General features: G+C 53.3%; 8 protein-coding genes across 8 annotated transcripts; 5 read left to right on the forward strand and 3 right to left on the reverse strand.

The window, feature by feature from the left end:
* Positions 1 to 1,489: 1,489 nt before the first annotated feature.
* CORC01_12191 (uncharacterized protein) lies at positions 1,490 to 2,889 on the forward strand (the record flags this gene model as incomplete). The annotated part of the gene is made up of 5 exons (XM_022623812.1): positions 1,490 to 1,633; positions 1,690 to 1,794; positions 1,850 to 2,238; positions 2,301 to 2,368; positions 2,447 to 2,889. The coding sequence occupies 5 exons, from the start codon at positions 1,490 to 1,492 to the stop codon at positions 2,887 to 2,889; spliced, it is 1,149 nt and encodes a 382-aa protein (XP_022469642.1).
* A 452-nt stretch (positions 2,890 to 3,341) lies between these two features.
* Positions 3,342 to 4,568, reverse strand: CORC01_12192 (uncharacterized protein; the record flags this gene model as incomplete). Its single annotated transcript, XM_022623813.1, has 1 exon — positions 3,342 to 4,568. The coding sequence occupies one exon, from the start codon at positions 4,566 to 4,568 to the stop codon at positions 3,342 to 3,344; it is 1,227 nt and encodes a 408-aa protein (XP_022469643.1).
* Positions 4,569 to 6,886: 2,318 nt separating this feature from the next.
* CORC01_12193 (NAD dependent epimerase/dehydratase) lies at positions 6,887 to 7,999 on the reverse strand (the record flags this gene model as incomplete). Its single annotated transcript, XM_022623814.1, has 1 exon — positions 6,887 to 7,999. One exon carries the CDS (start codon positions 7,997 to 7,999, stop codon positions 6,887 to 6,889), a length of 1,113 nt encoding a protein of 370 aa, XP_022469644.1.
* A 3,478-nt stretch (positions 8,000 to 11,477) lies between these two features.
* On the forward strand, positions 11,478 to 11,846 carry CORC01_12194 (uncharacterized protein; the record flags this gene model as incomplete). The annotated part of the gene is made up of 2 exons (XM_022623815.1): positions 11,478 to 11,535; positions 11,608 to 11,846. The coding sequence occupies 2 exons, from the start codon at positions 11,478 to 11,480 to the stop codon at positions 11,844 to 11,846; spliced, it is 297 nt and encodes a 98-aa protein (XP_022469645.1).
* Positions 11,847 to 16,015: 4,169 nt separating this feature from the next.
* Positions 16,016 to 20,155, forward strand: CORC01_12195 (hsp90-like protein; the record flags this gene model as incomplete). Its single annotated transcript, XM_022623816.1, has 3 exons — positions 16,016 to 16,077; positions 16,175 to 19,297; positions 19,354 to 20,155. The coding sequence occupies 3 exons, from the start codon at positions 16,016 to 16,018 to the stop codon at positions 20,153 to 20,155; spliced, it is 3,987 nt and encodes a 1,328-aa protein (XP_022469646.1).
* Positions 20,156 to 21,074: 919 nt separating this feature from the next.
* CORC01_12196 (uncharacterized protein) lies at positions 21,075 to 21,680 on the forward strand (the record flags this gene model as incomplete). The annotated part of the gene is made up of 1 exon (XM_022623817.1): positions 21,075 to 21,680. One exon carries the CDS (start codon positions 21,075 to 21,077, stop codon positions 21,678 to 21,680), a length of 606 nt encoding a protein of 201 aa, XP_022469647.1.
* A 650-nt stretch (positions 21,681 to 22,330) lies between these two features.
* Positions 22,331 to 22,990, forward strand: CORC01_12197 (uncharacterized protein; the record flags this gene model as incomplete). The annotated part of the gene is made up of 1 exon (XM_022623818.1): positions 22,331 to 22,990. One exon carries the CDS (start codon positions 22,331 to 22,333, stop codon positions 22,988 to 22,990), a length of 660 nt encoding a protein of 219 aa, XP_022469648.1.
* A 647-nt stretch (positions 22,991 to 23,637) lies between these two features.
* On the reverse strand, positions 23,638 to 24,618 carry CORC01_12198 (uncharacterized protein; the record flags this gene model as incomplete). Its single annotated transcript, XM_022623819.1, has 3 exons — positions 23,638 to 24,105; positions 24,152 to 24,505; positions 24,568 to 24,618. The coding sequence occupies 3 exons, from the start codon at positions 24,616 to 24,618 to the stop codon at positions 23,638 to 23,640; spliced, it is 873 nt and encodes a 290-aa protein (XP_022469649.1).
* Between the last annotated feature and the right edge of the window lie 213 nt (positions 24,619 to 24,831).

Raw genomic sequence — 24,831 nt, forward strand, 5'->3', positions numbered from 1 at the left:
GGGAGCTGTCACTGTGCGGACACTAGTTTATGTAAAGTAGTTTCTCGGTAAGCCCTCGAACTCGGATTCAAAGCGATAACAACAAGACTTGGCGAATGTACTGTTTCTCGCTACCATGCTCGCGTGCTACGATTTCCATCTCTGCTTATCAGCATCCTTTTCCGTCTGCGAGAAGCTTGAAGACTTCTCCACAAGCATATCGCAAGCCTACTCATCGTCGATATTTGCGTGTTGCATCCTAGCAAAGGGTTTCCGAGACCTCTGGGGGAAGCTATACCAACTTAAGTAGGAACGTTGTCTTCCTGCCACCAAGTAGGCTTAGATACTCAAACCCCGTATAGTCTGACGAGGAGTGAGGCTGCAACATTTCGTTCCGTGGACCGTCAGTGACTCTATGAGACCAAAAGCGAATGAAGAGGGGTTCACCGGGGGGGAAGAGATTAGCAAGGTTTACATTGCATCATGAACGAACTCAAAAGCAGAAAATCTGCTGATACATGGCGGTGAGCAAGGATGGAGCAGGAGGCTCTGCTGCTTTGTCCTCTGGGCGCCATATGCTTTTTGTCGAGACTTCACTCGGCCAACTTCATAGTAGAATCAAAGGCCGTAATTTGCATGGTGATTTGATCTCTTTTTGTAATTATCTCCATTTCTGCAATTCAAGAAGGAACCCAATTGAACTTCAAGAGCATGGAGAAATGGAAGGTCTCGAAGACACGTGAGGGAGTAAAAATCGTAAAACAATTCCCTCGAGTAGTAAAGACTATGAAATTTTGCGTTAACGCGGCTGGTCTTATCTCCATTGAAGTCAAACAAATGGAAAAATTGCCAGCTAAGAATGAGGTTCGAAGCTAAATATCTCGAAAACGATGCTTGAGAGATCGATATGGACACTACAGCTATCTCGGCAAGACTTACAAGGGAATGAATCGAAATCTTGCAGAACCAGAAATATTGCAATGAAGCATCCGAGAGATAGCCGTGCTTGGCTTTGCGTTCCATCTCACTCTCTGATGCCAGATCCTAGCTGCCACGCGGCTTGGACTCGCCGTCTCCCCCGCATAATTCGTAGGTTTAAATGAAGTAATCTAAAAGTCCATCAGAAAAGGCATGCTGCCGACCGGAAACTTGCCTGCATGAAAAGGTGCTCACTGAGTTCACATACCTTGCAAAAGCTTGTTGATGACGGGCTTGCAAAGGCTCACCATGTCCAAGCTCCCGATCTTGATTCGCTACAGGGACACTGGTCTCAAAGTTTGCTCTACATCTGTGACACCTCACATGGCAAAGATCAGAACGGATCGATCTGCAATAACTATGCTCTTATCAGTTGGTATACATCACAGTTGATAAAGCGGCGTTCGGTCGCCCGTCCATCTCCGTTGGTCGGCACGCTAATCTCCATACCCAATGTCCATGTTCATGGTTATCGCTCTGCCCGTGTGCTAACGTGTCTCCCAATGGAATTTTCGGTCTCGACAACGGCTTCATGGCGGACAGGAGTGTCCAAATTGTTGCCACTGCCGCGGCATTCCTCCTCCTAGCGTGGCTTGCCGTGGGTCTTCGAGTGTATTGCCGGAAGGCTTTGGTGCGGTCATTTGGTGTTGACGATAAGATCATGGTGTTGCTCTTGGTACGGTACAATTCAATTGGTACTAGAAATGACGGGGAAAGATTGACAGCTTCTAGATCATTTTCACTGGGTATCTCGTGTTGCAAATATACGGGGCCACGCATGGAATCGGGCGCATCGACACCGCGATCACCGCCGGAGACAAGAGGACCATGCTGCTGGTAATCCATGCCTCGCAGGAGATATAGGCTCCTTGCTAATATTACTGCTTCTCAGTTATGGTGGATCCTCGAGCTACTCAACGTCATATCCACATGTCTCCTCAAAATTTCCGTTGGCTACTTCCTCCTTCGAGTCGCACTCGATCGACCGCACATATGGATCATTCGGACTCTCATGGCTGGGACTGTTGTATTCGGACTGACATACCTCTTCATGGTTGCTTTTCAGTGTAGGCCAGTGCCGACATACTGGGAAGAAGGGCCAAGAACGCCGGAGAAATGCTGGCCGTCGCGGGTCATCTACATCATGACAATTACCGCCACGGTCATCAACACGAGCGCGGACTTTATCTTCGGTGCTCTCCCGTGGTTCATTGTCAGATCCATGAACCTGCCTATTGGGACAAAGATTGTGGTGGTCTGCATCTTGGGACTAGCCGCTGTGTAAGTGGAAATAATGGCGCTACGTGTCGAATGGTTGGGCAAAACTAATATGCTGAGCACAGAGGAAGTACAGCCACGATTGTCAGAGCCTTCTATATCCCGACTTTGCTGGATGGAGAGAATTTCCTTTGTAAGCGCGTCTTATGTCTTGCAAGCTAGGTGGGCTCAAAAGACGCTAACAGAGTTGCTTTTCCTGGAGACGAGACAGCGAATTTTGCAATATGGAGCACAGTAGAACCAGGCATCGGCATCGTGGCAGCATCGATAGCCACCCTGAGGCCTCTGTATCAACTGGTTCTCACCAAGATGGGTCGGTCGACTGTCTACCGCCAACAAAAAGGCTGGTTGGAGAGACAGCAAGCAAGAAGAAACGAAACGAGCCGCATGGTGCGGCAGGCACACAATCTCGACCCTGAGAATGCGCCAGCCGACTCAAATATCACCTCGCCGCAAGGGATTCTCGAGGTCAACCCACCTTTTCATCAGGCCAGCAAACAGACACAGTCAACTCTCAAGACAAGCTCATCCGAGGCTGCGGCTCCTCGAACGAGAAAGAGCTTGCTGGACGTGGATGTCCCGACAGCGAGCTTGAGACTCAGTGCAGACTTTCGACGGACGATGGACCGGCCTCCTGAGGAGTGGCAACGATGATTCATTGAAGATACAGAGTTGACACGCGCTGTGATTTAGATGTTCATCATGGAGGAAAGGTCCACATATCTGAGTAAGGTTATAGCAGTGACGACGCGCCTCTGGTGAAGGCACCCAGGAAAGCCGCGTCGTTGAACTTTGTTAAACTCAATATACCCAAGAGCTTACAGGAAAGGTGATCAAAATGAACTTTTCCAGTTGAAAACCAAGGAATAGTAGCCTGGTTTGGCATCAGCGCCAATTTTACGGTGGATGATGAGTGATTTCTATCCTCCAGTCAAACCATGATGAATTGATACGTTCCCTCATTGACTTGTTTATATTTCACATCTAAACGTAAGCTCCACAGACATGTATCCGGACTACGTGAAAACGGATCTCGAGACCAATGTAAGTGGACGTACGGAGATGTATATTTCTCTTGTTGACCAACGGATCGAGAGACTTGAAATTTAAGGGCCAGCCGTCGGTGTATCCCCCTTGCGAAAAACCAAAAAATGACTTCCCCTAACCTTTCGAAACCTGAACTCATGCCTCCTCCTCCCCCGCCTAGGAATCTCAGGCAAGACCTTCAACACCCTCAACCTCGGAAACGCAACGCCTCCTCCGCCTCTCCCCTCAGCCTCAGTCTCAAACCAGCAGACTTCCTCCAACCCGTCAAAAAAGTCCATCTGGTCAACCCGATAAAGCGCCTCTCCCGCCGCGGCGTCAAAGCTCCCCTCAAACCCCTCGTCGTCCAAGTCCCACAACCTCACCCCCAACACCCTAACGCCGGCAAAGAACCCCTTCAACAACCCAAACACAAGGCCCCACGGCCTCTTGACCCCATCCCTCAGCCCGTAGTCGAACCTCGCGTAGCGCCCGTCCACCAAGACAGTCCTCACACGCTCACAAAGCCCCTCCGGCATCGCCCACTCCTCATCAATGTTATTGTTGTTGTCGTTATCGTTCAGGTTATTCCCGTCCCCGCCCTCTCCACACCATGGACCCGTGATGACGGGCCCGGCCAGCCTGTAGTCGCCCACCTTTCTCCACGTGGTGGGGAGCATAGACCCATCCCACGCCAGCTCCACAACGTCCCGTGCGGGGCTGAACGGGAAGGTCCGCGGGTCCGGGGCGCCGAAGGCGGTGGTCGCCAGCGATCTGGTCTCCCGGCTGACGGCGTAAAGGGGGATGGCGGCCCACGACCTGATTCGGCGGCGGGAAAAGTGTGCTTGGGGCCCTGCGCGCCACTCAAGGTCAATTTTGATCCAGCCTGTTACGGTGATGGGGTTGATGGCCCCGAGGAGGATGCTGTCTCTCAGCTCTCTCGGCAGTTGGTTGAAGAGAGTGAACGTGGGCTTGGCTGGTTCTATTTCTGGTTCTGGTTCTGGTTCTGGTGCTGGACATGGTGGAAGTTTATTCTCGTCTTCGTCGTCCGAGGAAGACTCGACCAAGATGCACACTCTTCCTCCGTCGCGAACCCTTCCTGGGTGCTTAGGGTGGCATCGCATGTGCTTCCGAGCTTCCAGAACGATATCCGACCACCTCTCCCGGTTAGACGCGTCGACAACAATGCTGAGCGCGTCCTTAATCTCAGGTGCGTCTTCTTCCTCGGTAAACAACTCCTCAGATTGCCCACATTCGGAACCCAAATCTTCTTGAGAGCTAGTAGATGCCGACGGAGTGGAGTGCGCCATCTCGAGACTCGAGCCAGTTTGGTGGCGGCGGCTTGATAATCGAGAACTATATTCGTCTCTAGGAGTTGGCGCCGACGAGCAAAACGAAAACAGTGGCTTCATGAAGTTTTCTTCCTAGTTTGACGGTTGAGTTTTACTAAACTCATAGTCCGAGGGGTAAATAAAAAAAAAGATGACGCTGAAAAGCTCGCCACTTCTGAAGAGGGCGAGGGATTCGCGATGTTCGACTCATGATGGATCTAATCTGTGGGTCAAAGGATCGTGATAAGGATCTCGACGTGGATGCCTAATTCCTACTTTCCACGCACCAGTTTCCCCCTTTTACTCTTCACGAAGAATTAGATGCTTATTGTCAAGGCAAACCTGACGATACCTCACCAAATGGGACGACCATTTCCCGCGTTGATGCCGTCGACGATGGGGTGGAATATTAAAAAAAAAAAAAAGCCACTCGTCAGCCATATCAGCCACCCCAGTTTCATCTGCCCACGCGCGAGGCGTCCAAACAGAAAACGAGGCGTCTTCGGCAAATCTTAGCGTCTTATATCTTTACAATAGACTTGCCCTTGCTTATCCAAGACATTCCTCTAGCCTCAACCATTTTCGGGAAGGGGTTGCTTCCCACACTCTTCTTATCTTCTTCTTCATTCTAGAGTGACAGTGAATTCAGGTGAGAGTTGCTTTGAGTGCCATCGGGTCGGCGTAAGGCTGCAGGACGGGAGTCACTGCGTATGGGAACCACTGCCTTGGGACGAGGTCCAGACTCCTTGGCGCAGTATCTCAACCCAAAGCCATAAACCTTCATCTTGTAATCCAGTCTGTTCAGAGCTACAAGCTCTCTTGCAAGATCGCAAGCCATTCGACCGCGGCCTTGGCATCGAGGACAAACACATTTGAAAAATCGAAATCAAACACCGGCGGCATCTGTTCTCCGCGACCAGGGAATCATGGTAGCCGCCGACCGACGCCCACACGCCCTCCCCATGAGCCGCGAAAGGGACGAGCCACGAACCTGTGTCTCTGTCGTTTCACCGTCGAGCTCTCATCCTTCTCCATCCCGTCTCATCCAAACCCACCCACCTCCATTCCCCACAGAGTTCGGCATAACCCAGGCTGTTCCAGCCGCCGTTTCCCTAGATAACAGGCGTGGCGAACCGAACCCATAGGAAGCCATAGGAGGGGATCACCCGGTATTCAATACAGGTGCCGTGTCGCATGATCTAGAGGTTCGCTCGGACCGGGATGGTTCTTGGCGATGGACTCTCGCCAGAAAGGCGGTTCGAAGGGGATAACTTCCATACCGAGCGAAGGGGGTGTCGCGCCATTGCAAGGTATGTGTCCAGTTCAACACCAGAGAACGTCCAACTACACGTGCACTTGCGGGAAGATTGTGACTTCGACTATCAACCCAGCGAACCAAAAAGAAAAACACCACGTCCCATTTCGACGAGACCAGTCTCAGCACTAGCTGCAGCACTAGCTGAGCAAAAAAAACGTGGGATAAATTAGCGAACAATCGGCTTCTCCCTGCCTGTCTTGTTTTCTTTCTATGGGGTGCACGTATGTTGGCAAATAGCCCGGGGTAGCTTGACTCAAAGGTGAGACAAGCTACACTCTACCCAAGAAAAGTCCATTTCCCAATCAACCCACCCATGTCCCATGTCTTTGGCGGTGCCTGGGCCACTTGGGCGGCATATGCATAGAGACACCAAAAAAGAAAATGAGCCTATCAGCGCCGTCAGAGAGTGAGTGAGGCTGAACGGCGCGCCCGGGCTGCCCTTTGGGCTGGGCCCCTCTCTCCCAGCTGGCTTTCTCGGCCGGGGTCCATGGTGAGGAAATCCCTCAGACCTTTTTGGGCCCCTTACCCCTCTCCTCTCCTCTCCCCTCTGTTCGTGAGACCTTGCTTGAGCGTGAACGTGGGCGTGGGAAGGACGTGGGCGTGGAGGAGCGTGTAGGAGCGCGAACATGTCAGAAAGGATGGGATGATGAATTGGTTCTAAAATGTGGTTCTTTGGTGGATTTCTAGTCCTAAGTATATACATTGAATTTAAAATGTTGCGGAAATTAGTTCCGCTGGGTATCCCATGAAATCGAAAGCTCCTTTTTCCCAAGTCTCCGTGATGGTGTTGAAAAATATTCTCCAATCCTGTGAGCCGCGACTGCTGTGACGCAGTCGACTGTCTTCGTCCCCTTGCCCAGAAATGTTCTCTCCCTCCTTGGATGCATCCGTGCGACCAATGCCGCAATGAAGAAGAGTAGAAAAGTAGAAAACAAAAGAAAACGTTCGTGAAAGAATCGTGAGCAGGCCGCACTGAGCTCTAAACAGCCATAATCTCCTGCCTCATGTGCTGGTTAATCGCCATGGTGGAAGAACCCTTGGTCGCGAGCGTAGGGCGTCTGAGCCTCAGCTCAACAAAGTGTCCAACCACGCTGCGGACCTGCTCCTCGAAGCCCTGGAACGTGAAGCCAAACACCTTCTCTGAAGCCGAGGCGTCAAAGTCGATGTTGACCGTGCCCACCGAGCCGCTGCTCACAATGAGCTTCCTCTCCACGGCCTCGGGAAAGCTCCTCTTGGCAATGAGCTTGGCGTCGTTCCACCGCGACTTTGTGCTGAGGATGTAGCTCTTGTTGCCCGGGATGGAGGGCAAAAGAGCCTGGACGTGAGCGCGAGCGACGTCGTCGACGTGGACCGTCGCGCCGGGGTAGCTGCAGCCCATCTTCTTGCCGCGGAGAGTGGCGAGGATGACGGCGTTGGTGCCCTTCATCGCCTCGCTCGCCGTGGTCGCAATGTCATTGCGGCCGATGACGAAGGACGGGTGCAGGTGCACGACCTCGAAGCGGGGCTGCTCTCTCGCGATCCATGCCTCGGCGCCCTTGAGGGCGGCCACCTTGGATGCGGCATAGGCGGCAAACTCGCTCTCGTACGGCTCGGGCTTGAATCCCGTCCGCTCCGTGGGATGGACGGCCTCTTTGCGCTCGCGGCCCTCTAAATGATCTACGGATGTGAGGGCGACGACTGAGCTGGTGATGACGACCCTGCGGACGGTTCCTGCGCGCTTAGCGGCCTCGAGCATGCCGAGGGTGCCGCGCACGGCGGGCTGGATGAAGTACTCCTGGTGCAGATCGCGGGGTACTGAGTCGGCGGTCGCAAGTGGTGAGGCAACGTGGATAACTGCGGAGACGCCGCGGATGGCATCGTCGTAGGCACCGTCGGTGGTAATATCCGGCACGATGGTGAAATTGAGTCTTGCGCGGGGGAGGTTGAGTGCGCGAATCTGTGGCCGGGAGCGGATGAAGGCAGCCTTTGCCTCTGAGCGGACGGCGCAGCGGACGGTGTGGCCTGCTCTCAGTGCATGAGTGAGAACGGCGAAGCCAACGTGGCCGGTGACTCCTGTGATGAGCAGAAGCTCGTCTGGGAGAATACACAGCATGATTGCTGAGTTCTTGGTGGTTGTATATAGGTGTTGAGGGGAGGTGATGGACGTGTCGATGAAACCGGACGTCCTGAGAAGGGAAAGAGAAGTGAGGACCAGAACGGGCAGGGCTATGTAACAAATAGTCAGTTGTCCGTCAAATGTCGTTTGATCAGGAATGACGAACCTCTCTCAGTTGGGAAAGTGGTGCGAATGGGCGGGGGTCATATATCTATTCGAGGAAGTCTAAGAAGATGGGTGTTCCCACTACTTGCCTCCCCTCTCCCTGCGTTGCTTGAACCTTCACTTGTGGCCACCTCGGAGGCTCAGATAGACAAACGCCACGTGAAGAGGGGTGAGACATTGAGGGTCCCTGGTGCCGCGTCTGGACACACCCTCGCCGACCCTCGCACACACCCCCTCCCCCTTCCAAGCCTCCAGGAACCCTTTCTCGCAAGCCGGGTACGGGTATCAACCATAACAACAATCCCGCGACCGAATGGAGGTGGTAGCTTCTCCGTGCTTGCGCGGTGCTAGCGTCAGCAGACATGTGTATGCCCATGCACCAGCGCCTCCTCCCCAGTTCTTCTCCTCTGTGAATCGATGAGGTGGCACAGCACCCGCTGGCAGGCTGCTAGGTAAACTGCATTCGCTTGCACATGTAGGGCTGGCGTGGCTCCCCCACTAAAAGATCTAGAGGTTACGCAGCTTCGAGTAGCATGTTAACTGGTCGGTTAGCTAGCTGGTCCTTGATACCCGACTGGTCGAACCCAGGCGTGTCGTGGGGCCCATCGTGCCGCACTGACGGAACCGTCCGGCATGATCCCTTCTCCGTCAGCATACAAAATCTGCGGGGTGAGGGCGGCCAAGAAATCCTGATTGGGGATGTTTAACGAACCAACGGTCATGGACAAGAAGAAGAAGAGACAATAAGGGGCAAATGAGCCAGCATAGCCTTCTGCCAAGCATCTCTGTACCGTCATACCGTCTAACCCGAGGAGGCTGAGGGTGGGCGAACGCCTCACAGAGCCTTGACTCGCAGACACGGCGAATTAACTACCTAATATCATGCGCATCAATGGTGAACCCAATGGTAAACTCAATGGTTCGTTCGTGTACGGACCCGTATTCAGCCCCCAACCCCAGCAGAGATAGGTACTCTGCCTGCAAGAGGAGGGAGAAGACTCAGAACAGGGGGCTGTATCCTATGGGAAGTGCCGCATGGTTGGAGCTACGTAGTCTTGGCCTGTATCAGAGTATCTCAAGCTAAGCACCAGCGACCAACGGTGCGAAGACTAAGGAAGACGCCAGCCATCAAGCTAAACTGAATCAATGAGACACTGAGTCGGCTGGTGGCGCTGTTCTGGGCCGGCCAGCTGGGCAGCACGCAGCAGGTATCCAAGCTAAGTTAACATCGCGACGCGACTTGCCATAGGTAAACTGGCGTCCACGAAAGAGAACCCAGGAAGGGGAAGGGATGGTGGCGCAACCGTTTGATTGGTGGTGAGAGTTCGTTCATCGGGCGGGTGGGCAGTTAAGCTGAACTTTTTTCCTCCCCGATGACCTTGCGATTCGCTCACAGCTGGTATGCCTGAGAAGCAAATAAGTTGAGACGGTGACTGTGGCAACGAGGCACCTGCCATTGTGAGTCAAGAGAGTTCGCAAGTTCCCGACAATATGCTTTTGAAATTTGCCACCTTCAATACTTGACTTCGGGCCCGGTCGATAGTTCCCTGTAGCCGAGTACGCTTGGGTCGATGACTTGTCGACGTGTGCCTTACTAGCTATTCGCGAGGTAAACCTTCGACCGGCCACTTTCCCTCATTTGCCTTTCAACGTTCGTCATGGCCAACCCCTCCCCGCAACCTTGCTTGCCATGCCTTTGTCGACACCGGGAGATCGGCGGTCTGCCGACCAACACAGGCTCGGTACCGACTAGCTGGGGCACCAGAAAGCGCCTCCCTCTCAACCAACACAACTGGCTGGCCCCTCCCACCCTTTCCCCTCTCCTCGAATCTTTTGGCCGCCCCCCTCTTCCGACCTCTCACTGCAGTAAAGCAAGGGGTTGACAACTGCAGGAATTTTCTACAAATGAGAGAGAGAGAGAGAGCCGACTGGACACCAGGTCTGGACCGTTGTGGGCCGCTCTTGGTGCGGCTACTGAGACAGAGACGACCCAGGATTCCAGGAACGCTGGGTGAGACAGCATCGCGCCACATCGTCTCATCATGAACGCCTCTAGGTCCAAAAAAAAAAAAAAAAAAGCAGTAAGCATCCGACGCTGAGAAAACCACAAAAATCTCCGCGGAAACGATATCTAGAGGTGTCATGCTTGTCAGCTGAAAGCGCCGCCGGCACGCGGGGCGTGGGTGGGATTCCGGGAGGGAATGGCACAGAGGAAAAGCGCGAGAAAGGCCAGATAGACCCCCAACAAGAAAGCCAATAGAGTCGCTGGCACGGGCCCCTGCCTCATGGCCACACTGGTCTCGCGCTCATTCACTGGTCCCATCTGTGCTCGTACATAAGCCTTCGTCTCAACTTGTTTGAGTTCTATTAAGGCCTGGAGTCAGATAGTGAGGGGCCAGTGAAGAAGGAAAGATTACCCCTCAATCCTTCCACTAATGACCGTCAACAACAACAAGGCCGAGTCTGAGAGTGACACAATTGAGGAGGAATAATAAAATAGATGCAGGTATCCAAGGAGGGGAACCTGTCGACTTCTCACGCACGCATTCGTCGGTCAAGCCCAATCGCTCGTTAGGTCGTTTGAAATGGGATGAGTTTGGGGCGCGAAGGATCCCGAGCACAGAACCAGTCGCGGAAGAGTATCCATATTCATGCACGTCTTCGGTCCGCTGAATCCAGACGAGAAATATTGGGGATGGTCGGACGATAGTGAGGATTATCACGGAAATGAACGAGTGCGTGAAGCTCCGTACATCAGACTGCAGGGTGATGCTTGGTCGTTGGTGCAAGCCAGTTGCTGCTGGAGGAGAGCTATTGGATTCTGCTGGCTGCTAGCTGCATGCCCTCATACTTCCCCGGCGCCTGTTGTGACGCATGCAACCGCGATCTGAGCGGGGTCTGGTGCAGTGAAAAGGGGTGCAGGAATGCGGAAGGTTGCGAGTCTGGAGGGACAATCCTACGAAGTGTCAACGACAAAGGCAAGTTGAGATGGAGTGAGGCGTCGCGGAACCAATTGGGTAGCCTCGCCTAGCTCGTGTTGCTTGTACTCGCCGAGGTCAGACAGTTCGTCGATCGCATGAGGGTTTTGTGAGACACATAGGGGCTCTCCTAGTTCATGTCAGCATGAAGGGTATTGGGGGACCAACTAGTCCATCTCCGACATAAGATTCGCCGCTCGACTTCGGATACTGGCATTGCGTGCACCGTGTTTTCTTTCTTCTTCTCGTTCAAGCAAGGCGCTGAGTGTGAGGGCAAGAAAGCCGACTACTGTCTGAGAAAGTTGGTGATCAGCATGGTTGATCAGCGCCCTATGGCCGTTGGACGGTTCGGCAATCGCGCCATTGCGAAGCCGTCGCGGGACGTGAGACGTGGCGATGTGGATTGACAGTGGTATGAGAGAGAGCCACGGTGCTAAAATATCGACACTAAAACTTCAACAGCAATTGGCGTCATGATCGACGTGTCGCATGTCGAGACCGGCGCTCCTCCGCCGAGCGGACGTCCTGGGCAACGGACCGAGATACTCCTGGGCCCCGCCGAGCGTGGCCCCGCTGAAGAGTGGCCGGGAGTGGATCTTACTCCGTCTGTGTCTTCCTCCGCCGGAGACCCTTCCGTTCAACCCCGGAGACCCTGGGGAGGACGAGCTCACTTGCCACCCTGCGCGGGAGATGCCGAATGACTTCATCTGAATGCATGACAAGCAGTCTGAACTATGCGTATGCAGCCCCCGCTGTGGATCGTACGGTAGAAAGCCGTTGCTTTGTACCCGACGGGCCCGAACCCGAAGTTTCTCTGTCTCCCTCATATGTCCTGCCAGAGGAGGGTGAATGGAGTGATTGACATCACCATTGTGGCTGAGGACCGTTGTTCGCCTCCAGTGTCGACTCAGACCATTTGGGGGTCCAAAACAGTTTCGGATGATTATTTTTGGCTCAACGCGTGATATGTATCTCGTGATTGGAAAAACCCAATTGTCGAATCATAGGCTTTAGGCAACATCTCGAAGTGACTGATGCGCAAATGACTGCTCCCCCTTTCTTGTGACAGGCAGAAACGTTTCGAAGCTGTCGTGGAGAATGACGACTGCGGCCGCTGTATGCTCAGTGATGCTCGGATGGTTGGCCCAGGAGCTTCGGTGACGACGCTGTCATGCTATCTCGACGTAGTCAGCAAACACGATGACCGGCAAGTCCCGTTGATGGCCGTCGTTATGTTGCACCAAGCCTTGTTGTCGTCTACCATGAACACTCTGCATTGGCGTCGAGTCAAAATGGTCAAACAAATAGTCTCCAGTGATCATCTCACACATGCATTGGTGCTGTACCGCCGATCGATCATGCACAGCAACAACAACATCAACGACAACAACAACAATAATGATTATGGCTCTCCTCGGCTCTAATGCACCTTCTCCATTGAATCGCGTGCACTTGCTGCACTTGCAGTACTTCCAAGGCTTGCATCGCCCACGGGACATGCAGACTTTTCGATGGTGAGTTTGACCATGCTTGAAGGTCATGGCGGGAGTTTGACAGGCCCACCTTGGCGTCCATCATCTTGTTCGGACAGCAGCAGTATCCTTCGGTCCCGGGGAACGTGGCCCGGGCGGGCTTGCCAACGCAAGATCTTCATCGCAACCACTGTCGTGTGCTTTCGATACTGTCGATCAAGCGGCACTGGCACGCCGACGTGCACCACCTGCAGCCTCTCCCGCTGCCGCAGAGATTTTAGGTGACAAAAGCCAGGTCCCCAAGACGCCACCAGGGTGTTTTCAGCAGACGAAGGGTCCTCGACGGCGGAAACTTCAGCACAAGGCTGAGCCGCGATCGGTCGAGCGGTCGGCCGCCACTGTTTATCAAACAGCACTGCCTTGCAATGGTTAGACATGAAGGAAAACATCAGAAGAAACTCGACGCAGACGGAAATAACTGTCGCTCAGATGTGGTTGAGCAAGGCTGAGTGAATTGTCAGTCTTCGTCGAAGTTGACGGAGCGAGGCGAAGGCAAAAGAACGAAACAACAAAAGAGCTTTGCGTTGTCGCCTCCTCTCTTCGGTCAGCCAAAGCAAACTCGATGTATCTGATCCATGCTTTATCATATAGATAGGGCAAGCAATAGGTCGAAAGCACTGGATGTTGTCTCTTGATTTGTCGCTTGGTTTGTCGTTGGGTTGTCGGTGTTGGGAATCGTCACCTGCCGAAATGACCATTTGGTGGAAGCCAGGTTGATAAGATAAGAATGATAAGAAAGATAAGCCAGACTTCCACATTGGAAGAGGAAGACGATGGCTGGTGATCTGTGCGCAGGGATCGATCTGATCTCAAATTCTTGGCCCCAACTCACAAGCTACATGTGTATTTCATTGGCCACCTCTGAGAGGCGGGTCGGCGGAGCGCGGGAGGGGCCTGCACGTGATGGGAGTCTTGGTCCAGACCACGGTCCACGGCCCTCGACCCTGCCTCTTTCTCCAGGAGCCCTGGAAAGACTCTCGCAGCGTAAGGTATCCAAGGACAGCCAGTGGCAGGAGCGTATGTTGCTTATTGCGCACCTTTCATTTCCCTCATCGACATCGTTGCCTGGGCAGCCTTTGAACTGGAAAGTTCCGAGCTGCAGCACGAGTCACGGAAGGTGACATGAGATGCCTCTATTTGTATGTAACTAAAATGAGGAGCGAGGTGGACACGGCGACGCGACGGACCCACGAGAAGGTCTTTGTACTTTTGCAGTCTGGCCGGCTCGGAGTCTTTTCCGCGCTGCCTCCAATCAGAGAGTTTCGGACACAGCCCCGGCTACCACTCGCCCAGGTTGCCAGCGCGGGGCCCTCCGAACTCACATGCACCTCAGATTCTGGCATTCCAGCTGGCGGCTGCATTCGTGCCTGTCACTTTCTTCCGTAACTTACGGTACGTTTCTTTTTGTGCATGTCAATCCGCCGATTTACATACATCCAAGACTCGTATGCAGGATGTACCGCATATGGTGATATTGTGGATATGACCGTATGACATCCAGGAATCTCAAGGTCCCCATCACCTAGCTGGTAAAAACACACTTGAAGAAGGAGTGCCCGGTAGCGTACAACATCAACCAAAATTCCAATTTGCATGTACAGAGTCAGAGTATATAGCTCACCCAGAGTCGCTTCGATTTCAGAGGTATTTTAAATCAAACCCCGCCCCTTGACCGGATTCGGCCAGGGTGCATTGTCCTAGCTTGTAAGGTACGACACAAAGGGCCTAGGCCTAGGTCTACAGACAGTGTCACAAGGAGTGGTAGGGATGAGGCACTGGTCAACGTATATGATGCATCCTACCACGATCATGGGAAAAAGACAAGATCGATCGTAAAGTAGAGAGTGGGAGCAAAAATACGCAAAATGAAACATGACAAAGAAACAGAGCATCATCGAGGAGACCTTGGCTGGCCGATGCGCAACGGTGGAGCGCTCGCAGGAGTGACGTATGCGACGCAATTAAATCGGGCCAAAGTGGCAATTCGGTGAGGTGCGCATCGAAATCCTTAAATCTCGATATCCGCGGGCTTACCTAAACAGAGCCAGCATGGCACAGGGCAAGATGGCTAATCCCGGTACTCACTGGCTTGGCAAACACTGTGCTGCAGCACTGTCGACGCAGAACATTAGGGTGGATACCGGGCGACACTATGCCATTTACGGTCCGACTTTTTGCGAATTCCAGTGTGGCCATCTGAAATTTCCATCGGGACCAGATGCCAAAGGCCAAGGTTTCGCACAAGTACCTCCAGCTTTATCCGCACTGTATTTGAGCAGCCAATCGTTGGGCCAGAAGAGCACCCCGATGCGGAGCAGGCTCCACCGTGGGTCTGGACCTGGCCAGTGGCCTTGTCAATCTTCCCGGCCTCTGCTCGCCTGGCGTCCCGTGTGCCCAGACTTGCTCCAGTGTCCCGTTGTCGTCCAGTCCACCTCACCTACCTCAACCATCCCGTCAATCGCCACCACAACTTGGCCCAGCAATCCTGTCAGCCTCTCTCTCAACCTCTCTCTGTGCCTTTGCCTTTCGCCTCCCTTCGTCAAGCGAACCTCCCGCATCACTCGAGCCAGCCCTCTCTGGTCTCCGACTCGCCTGCACGCAGCCAACCGAGAGTGCGATACATCATTCTCAACGTCGAGCGCACCGTCATTTCCATTGCAATCCACCGTATGCCCTCTGCCATTTGCCGTCGTTTTCTTCACCCTACTCCGTACCCTCCCCGCCATGGTCTAAACAACTGCGACATTTGCGATTGCGACGTTCTTCTCAACAAGCAAGCGAGTGCGTGCTGACTGCCTGTGAGTGATTATCTGCCTTTCACTCATATCTACCATTCCTATTCCTCTTTCACCAGTCAGTCTGCCGCTGGCCTTGGCAACTCCCGTACCCCTCTACCAGCCTCAACCTTCCTACTCCGCCCTACACCTCTGTACTCTTGCCTCCCTCCAGCCGCATGTCTTGAGCATCTCGCGACATGCGAGGTGACGCAAGGCTACACACTCACGAGGATCCTCGCCCAGTCCGTCATGGAGGGGGTAAGGGGCACTGTGTGTATTTTCAACTTCATCCCCCCCACATCCGTCTGCCCGGTGTAGATGCTCGTCCTCCCCTGCCGTTCCTGATACACCGAGAAGCCTATGTCGGTAGTAAAAGTCTCCGGCATGATTCATCTCGTCGCGAACTTCTTGGTCGTTAGCCTTGGCAAAAGTTGACATATGCATCTTAGGTCGATATCTCGCCCGCGGCCACAACGGCTTGCCTCGACGACTCTCGCGCAAGTGAGCACCCTCGACGAACGAGTGGCCGGTCTCTCGTGAGAGAAATTCTTGCTGCCGGCCATGGTCAACACCCCGCCGGCCAAGGCCGTCTCCGAGGGTCGCCGCGAAAGAGAGACATTCAGGTCCGTCCCCCAAATTGCTTCCTCATAGGCCTCACAGACTGCTTCCCGTCAACGTAGTCTACACTTGTCGTATTCAAGGCCCTGACCACCTATTTAGATATGACTCCTCCTTGATCGCACATACAGTCTACAACGATCCCAATAACCTCAAGCCATCTTCGGAACTTCGGTCATGTCCGGATGCGGCACTGACTACCTTCGCTGAGCTCGGCGCACTGCGTCTCAATGCGACTCGGGCCATGATATCTCTCTTCGACAGCAAGTATCAGTACATCATTGCCGAAGCTACGCAATCGCTTGCCTTGACTCCCAACGTTCACACTCCCGACTCCCAACTCGGCGAGCAGCTGCTTCTCTGCGGCACGGCTATTCCACGATCATCCGGGATCTGCGAGCTCATCTTAGAGGTCTCGGATCACCTCGATGATAAAACATTGCCTTCGGGTGGCCACCAGTTGCCTGTCACGGTCATTCCAGATCTTTCCGCAGATATTAGGACCCAACAACGATCCTTCTGTCTCAACACGCCGCAATGCCGCTTCTACGCTGGAGTGCCAATTCGTTCCCAAAGCGGTATTCACATTGGCGTATTTAGCATCTACGGAGACACCCCCCGCGAGGGTCTGGACGATGCGTCGAATCAACTCATGCAAGATATTTCAAAAGTCATCTTGAACTACTTGGACGCCAAACGCAACAGGGATGATCACCGACGTGCCGACAGGATGGTTCGTGGTGTGGGCAGCTTCATTGAAGGCAAGAGCACAATGTCAGGATGGAGACAAAGGAACAACGTCGACTCGTTCGACGACCACCCATCTTTCGAGGGAGCTCTGAACAAGAACCAGCAAAGGATCGATCAGAATAAAGAGGCAATGGGTTTTCAAACATTCCAAGCTCAGCAGAAACAGTCGTCTACTATCGTGATGCAGTACGCGACAGAGTCAAAAGCCCAATCGCCAGAGGCTCAGCCGGTTTCGCCGACGACAGAGACTCGACCTCTTCCTCAACCGCATCAAGACCCGCAAGCCTTGCCGTCTGTATCTGGGACCTCCTTGGAAAGTATTCGATCCGGGTCAGAAAGTGTGTCACAAAATGATGGTGACTCACATTTGTCCCACATACGGCATATCTTCTCTAAGGCCGCCAACATTGTTCGTGAAGCCATAGAGGTCGAGAGTGTACTATTTGTGGACGCGAGCATCGGTTCGTTTGGCGGCCTCGCCGGCCCCCGATCATCTCATTTGAGATCTTCTAGAGGCCGCGGTTCATCCTCCTCCTCTAGTGACGAACAAGTAAGCCCAGGCCTCAGTGGTGGGAGTCGATTGAGCGGTGATGGCGACCAGGATGAGAACCTTTGTGGAGTCCTTGGCTTCTCGAGCTCATCCATTTCAAGCGTCGACGGAGACCTGCCGTCCCTAAGCCACACCTCCGTGTCTGAAAAGTTCCTTTCGAAGCTATTACAACGTTATCCCGAAGGAAAGATTTTCAACTTCGACGAGAACGGCTCCATACAATCCAGTGATCACTCCGGCGATGACCACGCCGCAAAACAAGAGACACCCCTCGAGGAAATCGCAGAGTATGTAACGAGGCCAGCGGAAGATGAACAGCAACGAAACAGGAAACGAAAGCATGCCTACTCGAGACGAAACGAGGGGAAAACGCTTAGTGACCTTTTCTCCGGGGTGCGAAGCATGGCTGTTATACCTTTGTGGGACGTACAAAAGCAACGCTGGTACGCAGGCGGATTCGCCTGCACCAAGACTCCGACTCGAGTCCTCACCATCGAAGGCGAGCTCAGCTACTTACGCGCTTTTGCGTCAGTTGTCATGTCAGAGGTCGATCACGTCAGTTCAATGCTAGTCGACAAGGCAAAGACGGACCTGTTGAGTTCGCTTTCCCACGAGCTACGCTCGCCGCTCCACGGCATAATTCTTGGTGCGGAGTTGTTGCACGACACCACTTTGGACGCCTTCCAAGGAGAGACACTGGTTTCGATAGAAAATTGTGGCCGCACACTCTTGGAAACCATAGACCATCTCTTGGACTGGAGTAAGATTAACAACTTTATCGGACCTTCAAAACACCGAAGGAACTCCGTTGCATTGGGCGAGCGAGGCCTGAGAGCTCGCGATCAGAAAATCAGCATCGAAGCTGGCATGATGAGCATCACGTCAAATGTAGAAGTCGACGTTCTGTCTGAAGAGGTTGTCGAGAGTGTCTGTGCCGGTTTCAGCTACCAACGCGTCTCCGTGGCCCAACTTGCGGGCAATAGGCCGACCGAGCATGCAGACACCACCGCTATACGCAGGCTTGACAGTATGCAAGCAATGGAAGAGATGGCGACGCGGACAAACAAATTCGGGGACTTGCAATTGGTCCTCGGTGACGTTTCTGTCACCTTTGATATTTCTCCTGCCATCTCTTGGAGTTTCCATACACAGCCTGGCGCGCTTAGGCGAATCATTATGAATTTGTTGGGAAATTCGCTCAAGTATACACACAAGGGCTTTATCAACGTCAACGTATCCCAGTTGCCCAAGTTGACCGATGCCCCGCCTAGAAAGGCCATCCTTCAGATTGACGTCGTTGATTCAGGGCGTGGCATTAGTCAGGAATACCTACAGCACCATCTATTCGCCGCCTTCGCCCAAGAGGACTCCTTGTCTGCCGGGGCTGGTCTAGGTCTAAGTTTGGTAAAGCAGGTGATTGCCAAACTGCGCGGATCCATTCAGGTTTGGAGCAAGGTCGGACAAGGAACGAAAGTGAGGGTTCAGCTACCCTTGTTGTGCGCCAATCCTGCATCACCAACGACAGCCAGCGCAAACGATGGCAATATCGATGCATTTCGGGCATCAGTCAGCGAACTTGGGGGCCTCAGAGTCAAGTTGATAGGATTCCCCGAAGACTATGGAGTCAGAATGCCCGACGACCTGACTAGTAACACCCCTAGCGAAGGAGCTTTGATCGCACATCTCTGCAAGGAGTGGCTTCAGATGCAAATGATTGACCAGTCCGTCCCGCCGTCGGAGCAGCTTCTTCCCGATTTGGTACTGTCCACAGAAAAGCATCTGGAGCAACTTTTGATGGAGCGCCGCTTGGGCATCATATCGACGCCTGTTGTGGTGATTTGCCGGAATGCCTTGATTGCGCGCCAATTAGCAACCTCGTCAAGATTTACCGGCAATCGCATCGTGTTTGAGTTCATCTCTCAACCGTAAGTTCAGACTGTGTTCCACCACCGAAAGCGGCAGCTACTAATCCGTCTACCAGCATCGGTCCGAGAAAGCTTGCTAAGGTGCTGTTGCTCAGCTTCAAGCGATGGACTAAGTTGCAAGAGCGAGCGATACCCACTCCCACGATGTTGTCCTTGGCCAGCCCAGAACCATCGAACATGGGTGGTGAAACGCCGACAGCGCCGGCACTAGACAGACTTGCGGAGGTGGGAAGTACCGAGGCACTCCCAGATACTCCCATCGGAGACGATGTCCCCATGAGTTTAGATGAGTTTCCAAACACTGACAACGATACAACGAAGAATATGGAAGGTCAGCCTGTTAAAGAGGAGAGTTCGGAGCCAAGGCCTCAGGACGTTGCCTTGCCTGACACGCCGGAAGAACACCCCAACAGACATTCGCTCGATGGTCTGGAAACTCCCAGACTCGCTCACAGACCAAAGAAGGCCAGAGGGGATCGGCCCAAGTTTCTCTTAGTGGATGACAACCCACTCAACCTCAAGATGTTGGCGACGTACATGACGAGGCTAGGACACGATTACCGTAACGCAAGAGACGGACAAGAAGCGTTGGATGCGTTTCAGGAATCAGCGGGCGAGTACCATTGCATTTTGATGGACATCTCGATGCCTGTGATGGACGGGTTCGAAGCGACACGACGAATTCGTGCTATTGAGACAAAAGACAGCCTGTCGCGCTGTCTGATCATTGCGCTCACGGGATTGGCATCAGCCAACGCGCAGCAGGAAGCATTTGCGAGCGGGATTGATCTTTTCCTGACAAAACCTGTGCGGCTGAAGGAGCTAAGCAAGATATTGGAAAGCAAGGACGTGGCATGATTGGTAATGAGCGATGGGACATAAAGAGGCGGACCACGGATCATATTCGCTTGGTAGGAGTTGGGACGGACCGCGACGACGGTGGAAAAAGAACTGGGTGCAAATGGTGAACTACGTAATACGTACATGAGATACCCGCGTGGCTGGAATGCATCACTGCAACGACCCGGCTAGAGTTTTTAGACTTGGTCGGGCGGTATAGCTGGCTACACGATTTGATACGCATTAGCTGCAGAGCAATAGACGAATATGATGTTAGGGTGCCCTCGTTGAGGCAGCCAGACGCGATCAATTGGACGATGGTGAAGCAGCACTGCAGCAAAATCAACAGCAGGACCCGTCCGTCTTGTTGACGGAAGAGGGGCACCCTGTGCTCCGACTGAGAGACGATTATATTTGTACCTGCAACTAACTCAGTATTTCCATCGCCAACCTGCCGTGTCTGCGCGTGTATCCCGGCGCGTGCTTTACCGTCATGTAGACTATGGCGGATTGTGGTCTCTCCAATGCTTTTGCGCCTGAAACGACTGGAGCAATCCTGGTTGATGTATACTCAAACATCTTTCTTCTATTTATGGATCGGTTTACGGCGCGAAAGGTCACTGAGTGAGGGTTTCAAAGCGGGTAAAGTAGGCTCTTACCCGGTCCTTTGAAGACGCCAAGACACCTGATCTCAACCAAAAGAGAATTGCAACGAGATCCTTGATGTTGACTCTGCAAGTTCTTTGCTTAACCTTTATGTTCGATCCCGTTTATCGGCAGTAACAATGCCAATGTTTCCAGGGTTGTGTGTGTCGGAGATGGATAGATAAGCCAGAACTTTCCAGCGTAATCACGGCTGCTCGTGAAGCCAACTCAAACGTGAAAACTACTGACCAAACAAAATATAGGCCGAAACACAGCCGAGCAAATCGACAAGATGGATGCCAGCACGCTCACTGAACCTAGATATCTCTACGACCGCCTGCCAGCAGGTGAGGTCCCCAAGGACATCCTCGTCCTCAAGGACTGGTACTTCACGCGCTGCAAGAACCTGCGAGACGCCAAGGTCCTCCAGGGCGTCTACAACACTCTCATCCTCGACCTCGGCGTGACACCAGAGGAGATGTACAAGTGGAAGAAGGACCGCGCCCTCGGCTACAGGATCGCCAATTTCTTTGACAACCCCTTGAACGAGGACAAGATTGCGAAGGAGCGCATGAAATGGGTCAAGAAGAACAAGCACATCTGGGGCAGCACCATCCAGAACTATGATACCTCCGTCTTTGCGTTTACGCAGGACGACCACGAGTTCTTGAGGAGCCGGTGGCCTAAAGAATGGAAGCGGTACTCCGTTGCGCAGATTGAGTGGGCGTTGGAGATTGAGCTGGAGCAGGCGAGGCGGTTTTTGCCCAAGAAGCATGAGAGGAGCATACGGGAGGAGAATTGGAGGTGGTTGTTTGGGGTGGAGAGGTGGGTGAGCAAGATTGCTTTTCTGGCGTTCGATGCGTCTGGGACGGATTGCGAGATTGCTTGGAAGGAGTGATATGGGGTTGTTTTTGTGTGCTTCGACCCAGCCTGTTTGAGGATAGACTTTTGGGAGGGGCGGTGTGATGGGAGAGACGAGGAAGAGTTGGAAACTGATATGGGCATGGTACTGAGGTGTATATCATGACATGGATCTATACATGAGGGTTGTTGGGGAGGCTAGAGCCGTGTTCTCGACTCCCTCCCCTGCGGGTGTACCCCCATGTGACTTGGTAAGCCTCCGTCCCGCTTCACTTGTTGTCGTTTCCGTAGAATTCAAAGAGAGTATTCACTTCACAATTTACCCTTATTGTACCACACTTGGTGAGAGGTCACGAGGGAGGGTCCACTTCAATTCACGTAGCTTGTTTGCAAATCTCACCCGGTTGACTGATCGACGTCAAAACCTGGGCATCCCCAACCAGCAGAAGGCGAGATTCCCGAATAACAACCTACCTGCCTTATATACCCAAACCGATCGGTGAGCACCCAATTCTAGTCTTTCACTACAAAGACTATCCTGGCTTCCCAAAAAAATTCAACCGAAGTCATCAACCCCCTTTCCCCTTCACATCCATCCTCCTTCAGCTCCTTCTGGCAGCTTCCTTTGCACAATTGCAAATTTTCCATCATCTCCCACCTCACCTCAACCAGCAAAGACTGACCAATATGTCCCCAATGAAGGAACTTCCCGAGGACTCTGCTCCTCAGCGGCTCCTCCGAAAGAAGCTCCCAGACTCGAGACCCGGCAAGCCGACGCCTGAGATTGAGGAGAAGAAGAAGAAGCCCGCCAACAGGAAGCCCGCCACCATGACCCCCCCTCGCAAGTCCAAGCCCTCTCTCAAGAAGCCCATGATGGCTCGTCCCAAGGGCATCAAGAACAAACCGCCCCCCAAGCGCAACAAGAACGCCAAGCGCACCACGGCCCAGGACCTCCTCGCCGCCTGCCAGGAGGACAAGATTCCGACCAACGAGCAGGTCAAGGCCGACTATGGCTTCTCTCGCTGCTACATCACGGTGGACCAGAGCAAGCTCATGGCCGTGTACCGCACCGTCCTCGTCGACTTTGAGGTCAAGCCGGCCGAGCTCCACGCGTGGCTCCAAAAGGGCGGGCTGAAGAAGGTCGCGGCCGAGATCAAGGATAAGATGGAGGCGATGCTGGGCACCGAGGAGTATCGCGGCGATTACAACTTCTTCCTTGAACACCAGTATATTTGGGACCCCGAGGACCTCGAGAGCGAGGCCAAGGCCGCGCGTGCTGCCAAGGAGATGAGGGAGTACTATGCTGCTCGTCAGCGGCCCGGTCAGGACTTTGACTGGTACTCTTGAAGGATTCGCGAGATTGGCTTGACAGGTTTCTCGAGATGACAAGGAACGATTGCTTCACATGAGGTTGATGAGGTATACACAGATGTGAGTTTCCAGATTGTCCTGAGGAGGAGAGGCTCAGCTGACTGTGACATTCTATAGTGCTCCTTTTTGCTACCGAACTGGAAGAATCCTTCACCACTACTTTGCTTCCGACGAACTTCTCGACTACTTCCTCCGGTATGGCGCGTTGAAATTGGAAACAGAAGTGTGATGACTGGGTTTGGATGCGGCATGTCTTGCCATGCGAAGTAGTCTTATACAAGGAGAACCAGCCATTCCGCTACAACAGTACCCATAGGACAATGAGATGCTGTTAATGAGCAGAGATGAAGTTGGCATGATATACGTTCTCTTTGTTACATGTGACGAGGTCGCGAAGCTCATGAGCTGTCGCTGGGTAAGGGGGAAGGCGCCTGCCCCATTCTCAGCCCTTCCCTTCCTGCCTTTCTTCGAGGTGTCGATCTCGTGGCAGGCACCTGAAATCTCCTCCTTCCCTTGGTAGAAGTTGGCGGCTTTGTCAGCGGCTTCTCTGATATAAGCAACCACCGCGTCCCCCCTTCATACCTCTTCCCATCAACTCGATCACCGAATACTTTGCCGCGACTCTACCGTCTCTCACCCACCATCCAAGATCTCCATGCCGTCTGATCAGCGGACGAGCCCCACCACATGTTTGCAATCTTCTGTCGCCACTCCCAACTCGCGTACAACTCCCTCCAATTCTCACGCAAAAGGCATCGCTCGTGTGCCATCAGCTCGAGCTCGTTAGTCTTCCGCCCAAACATCCCCAGAAATCCTTTAGATTCCGCCGATGCCTGACGCCGCGCAAATAACCGAGCATCCTCTAGCTCCCACTCCACAGGCCACACATACTTTCCCAGAAACCTCAGGTCCTCATCCGAGAACTTGAACACAGGCACGTCGTTCCCCAACGCGGCGCCGGGGACAAGCCCCCAGATCCAGACGTGCTCCTTGAACCACGCCGCCCGCTCCTTGGCCACCTTCTTCGGGCGGAGCTCAAAGTCGAACAGGATGTTGCGACCGAGCTTGCGCTGCTCCTGCCAGCCTTCGATCTGGCGAGAGGGTGATTCCAAGGTCGACGACGAGGGTCTGGTAGACCCGCAAGAGGTTGATGGCGTCGTTGTGGGTCTTGCAGCGGGTGAAGTACCAGGTCGTGATGGTGTCAAATTCTCCGGGGATCCGTGGGAGTCGTGTCAGTTCGACCGCTCTGTCGAGGAAGTTGGTTGTGAACTCGACTACATTCTCGTAGGCGCCATGCTGGAGGCCCGCCTGGGTGATGATGGCCTCGAGAGGCTGGTGCTCGTAGCTGGGCAGGCGCTTTGACGAGTATTCTCTGGGAGATTCACTCTGGTAGCAACCTTGGCCTTCTTCGTAGCGGCAAGCCTGTGAATTGCCGTCATTGTATTCGTCTTGGTATTCCGAATGTTCCCGACGGGGAGACTCATGGCCTGACTGGTCGTCAGGTGACTGGTTATCGAGGACCTGGTCTTAGGTCGTCTGGTAGCCATGTGCACCTTGGCCGTCTTCAAAACGCTGAGCGTGTGAACTGATGTCATGGTCATCATTTATGCACCTCGGACATTGACAGAATATCTGGTCACCTAAGTGATCAGCAGGGACCTGCTCGTAATTAGTCTGGTTATCCATGGTTTCTGTCTGGTAAACTTGCTTTCCATGTTCTTGGGTTTCGAAGTTAGTTAGTTGTGTATGATTTCTCTACTGGATGATAATCAGTTGAGAACGTATAGAAATATATATCCAGAGTCATGAGACTAAAA

The sequence above is a fragment of the Colletotrichum orchidophilum genome, assembly GCF_001831195.1.
Source record: "Colletotrichum orchidophilum strain IMI 309357 chromosome Unknown Scaffold_146.1, whole genome shotgun sequence".
Taxonomy (NCBI): Eukaryota; Fungi; Ascomycota; class Sordariomycetes; order Glomerellales; family Glomerellaceae; genus Colletotrichum; species Colletotrichum orchidophilum.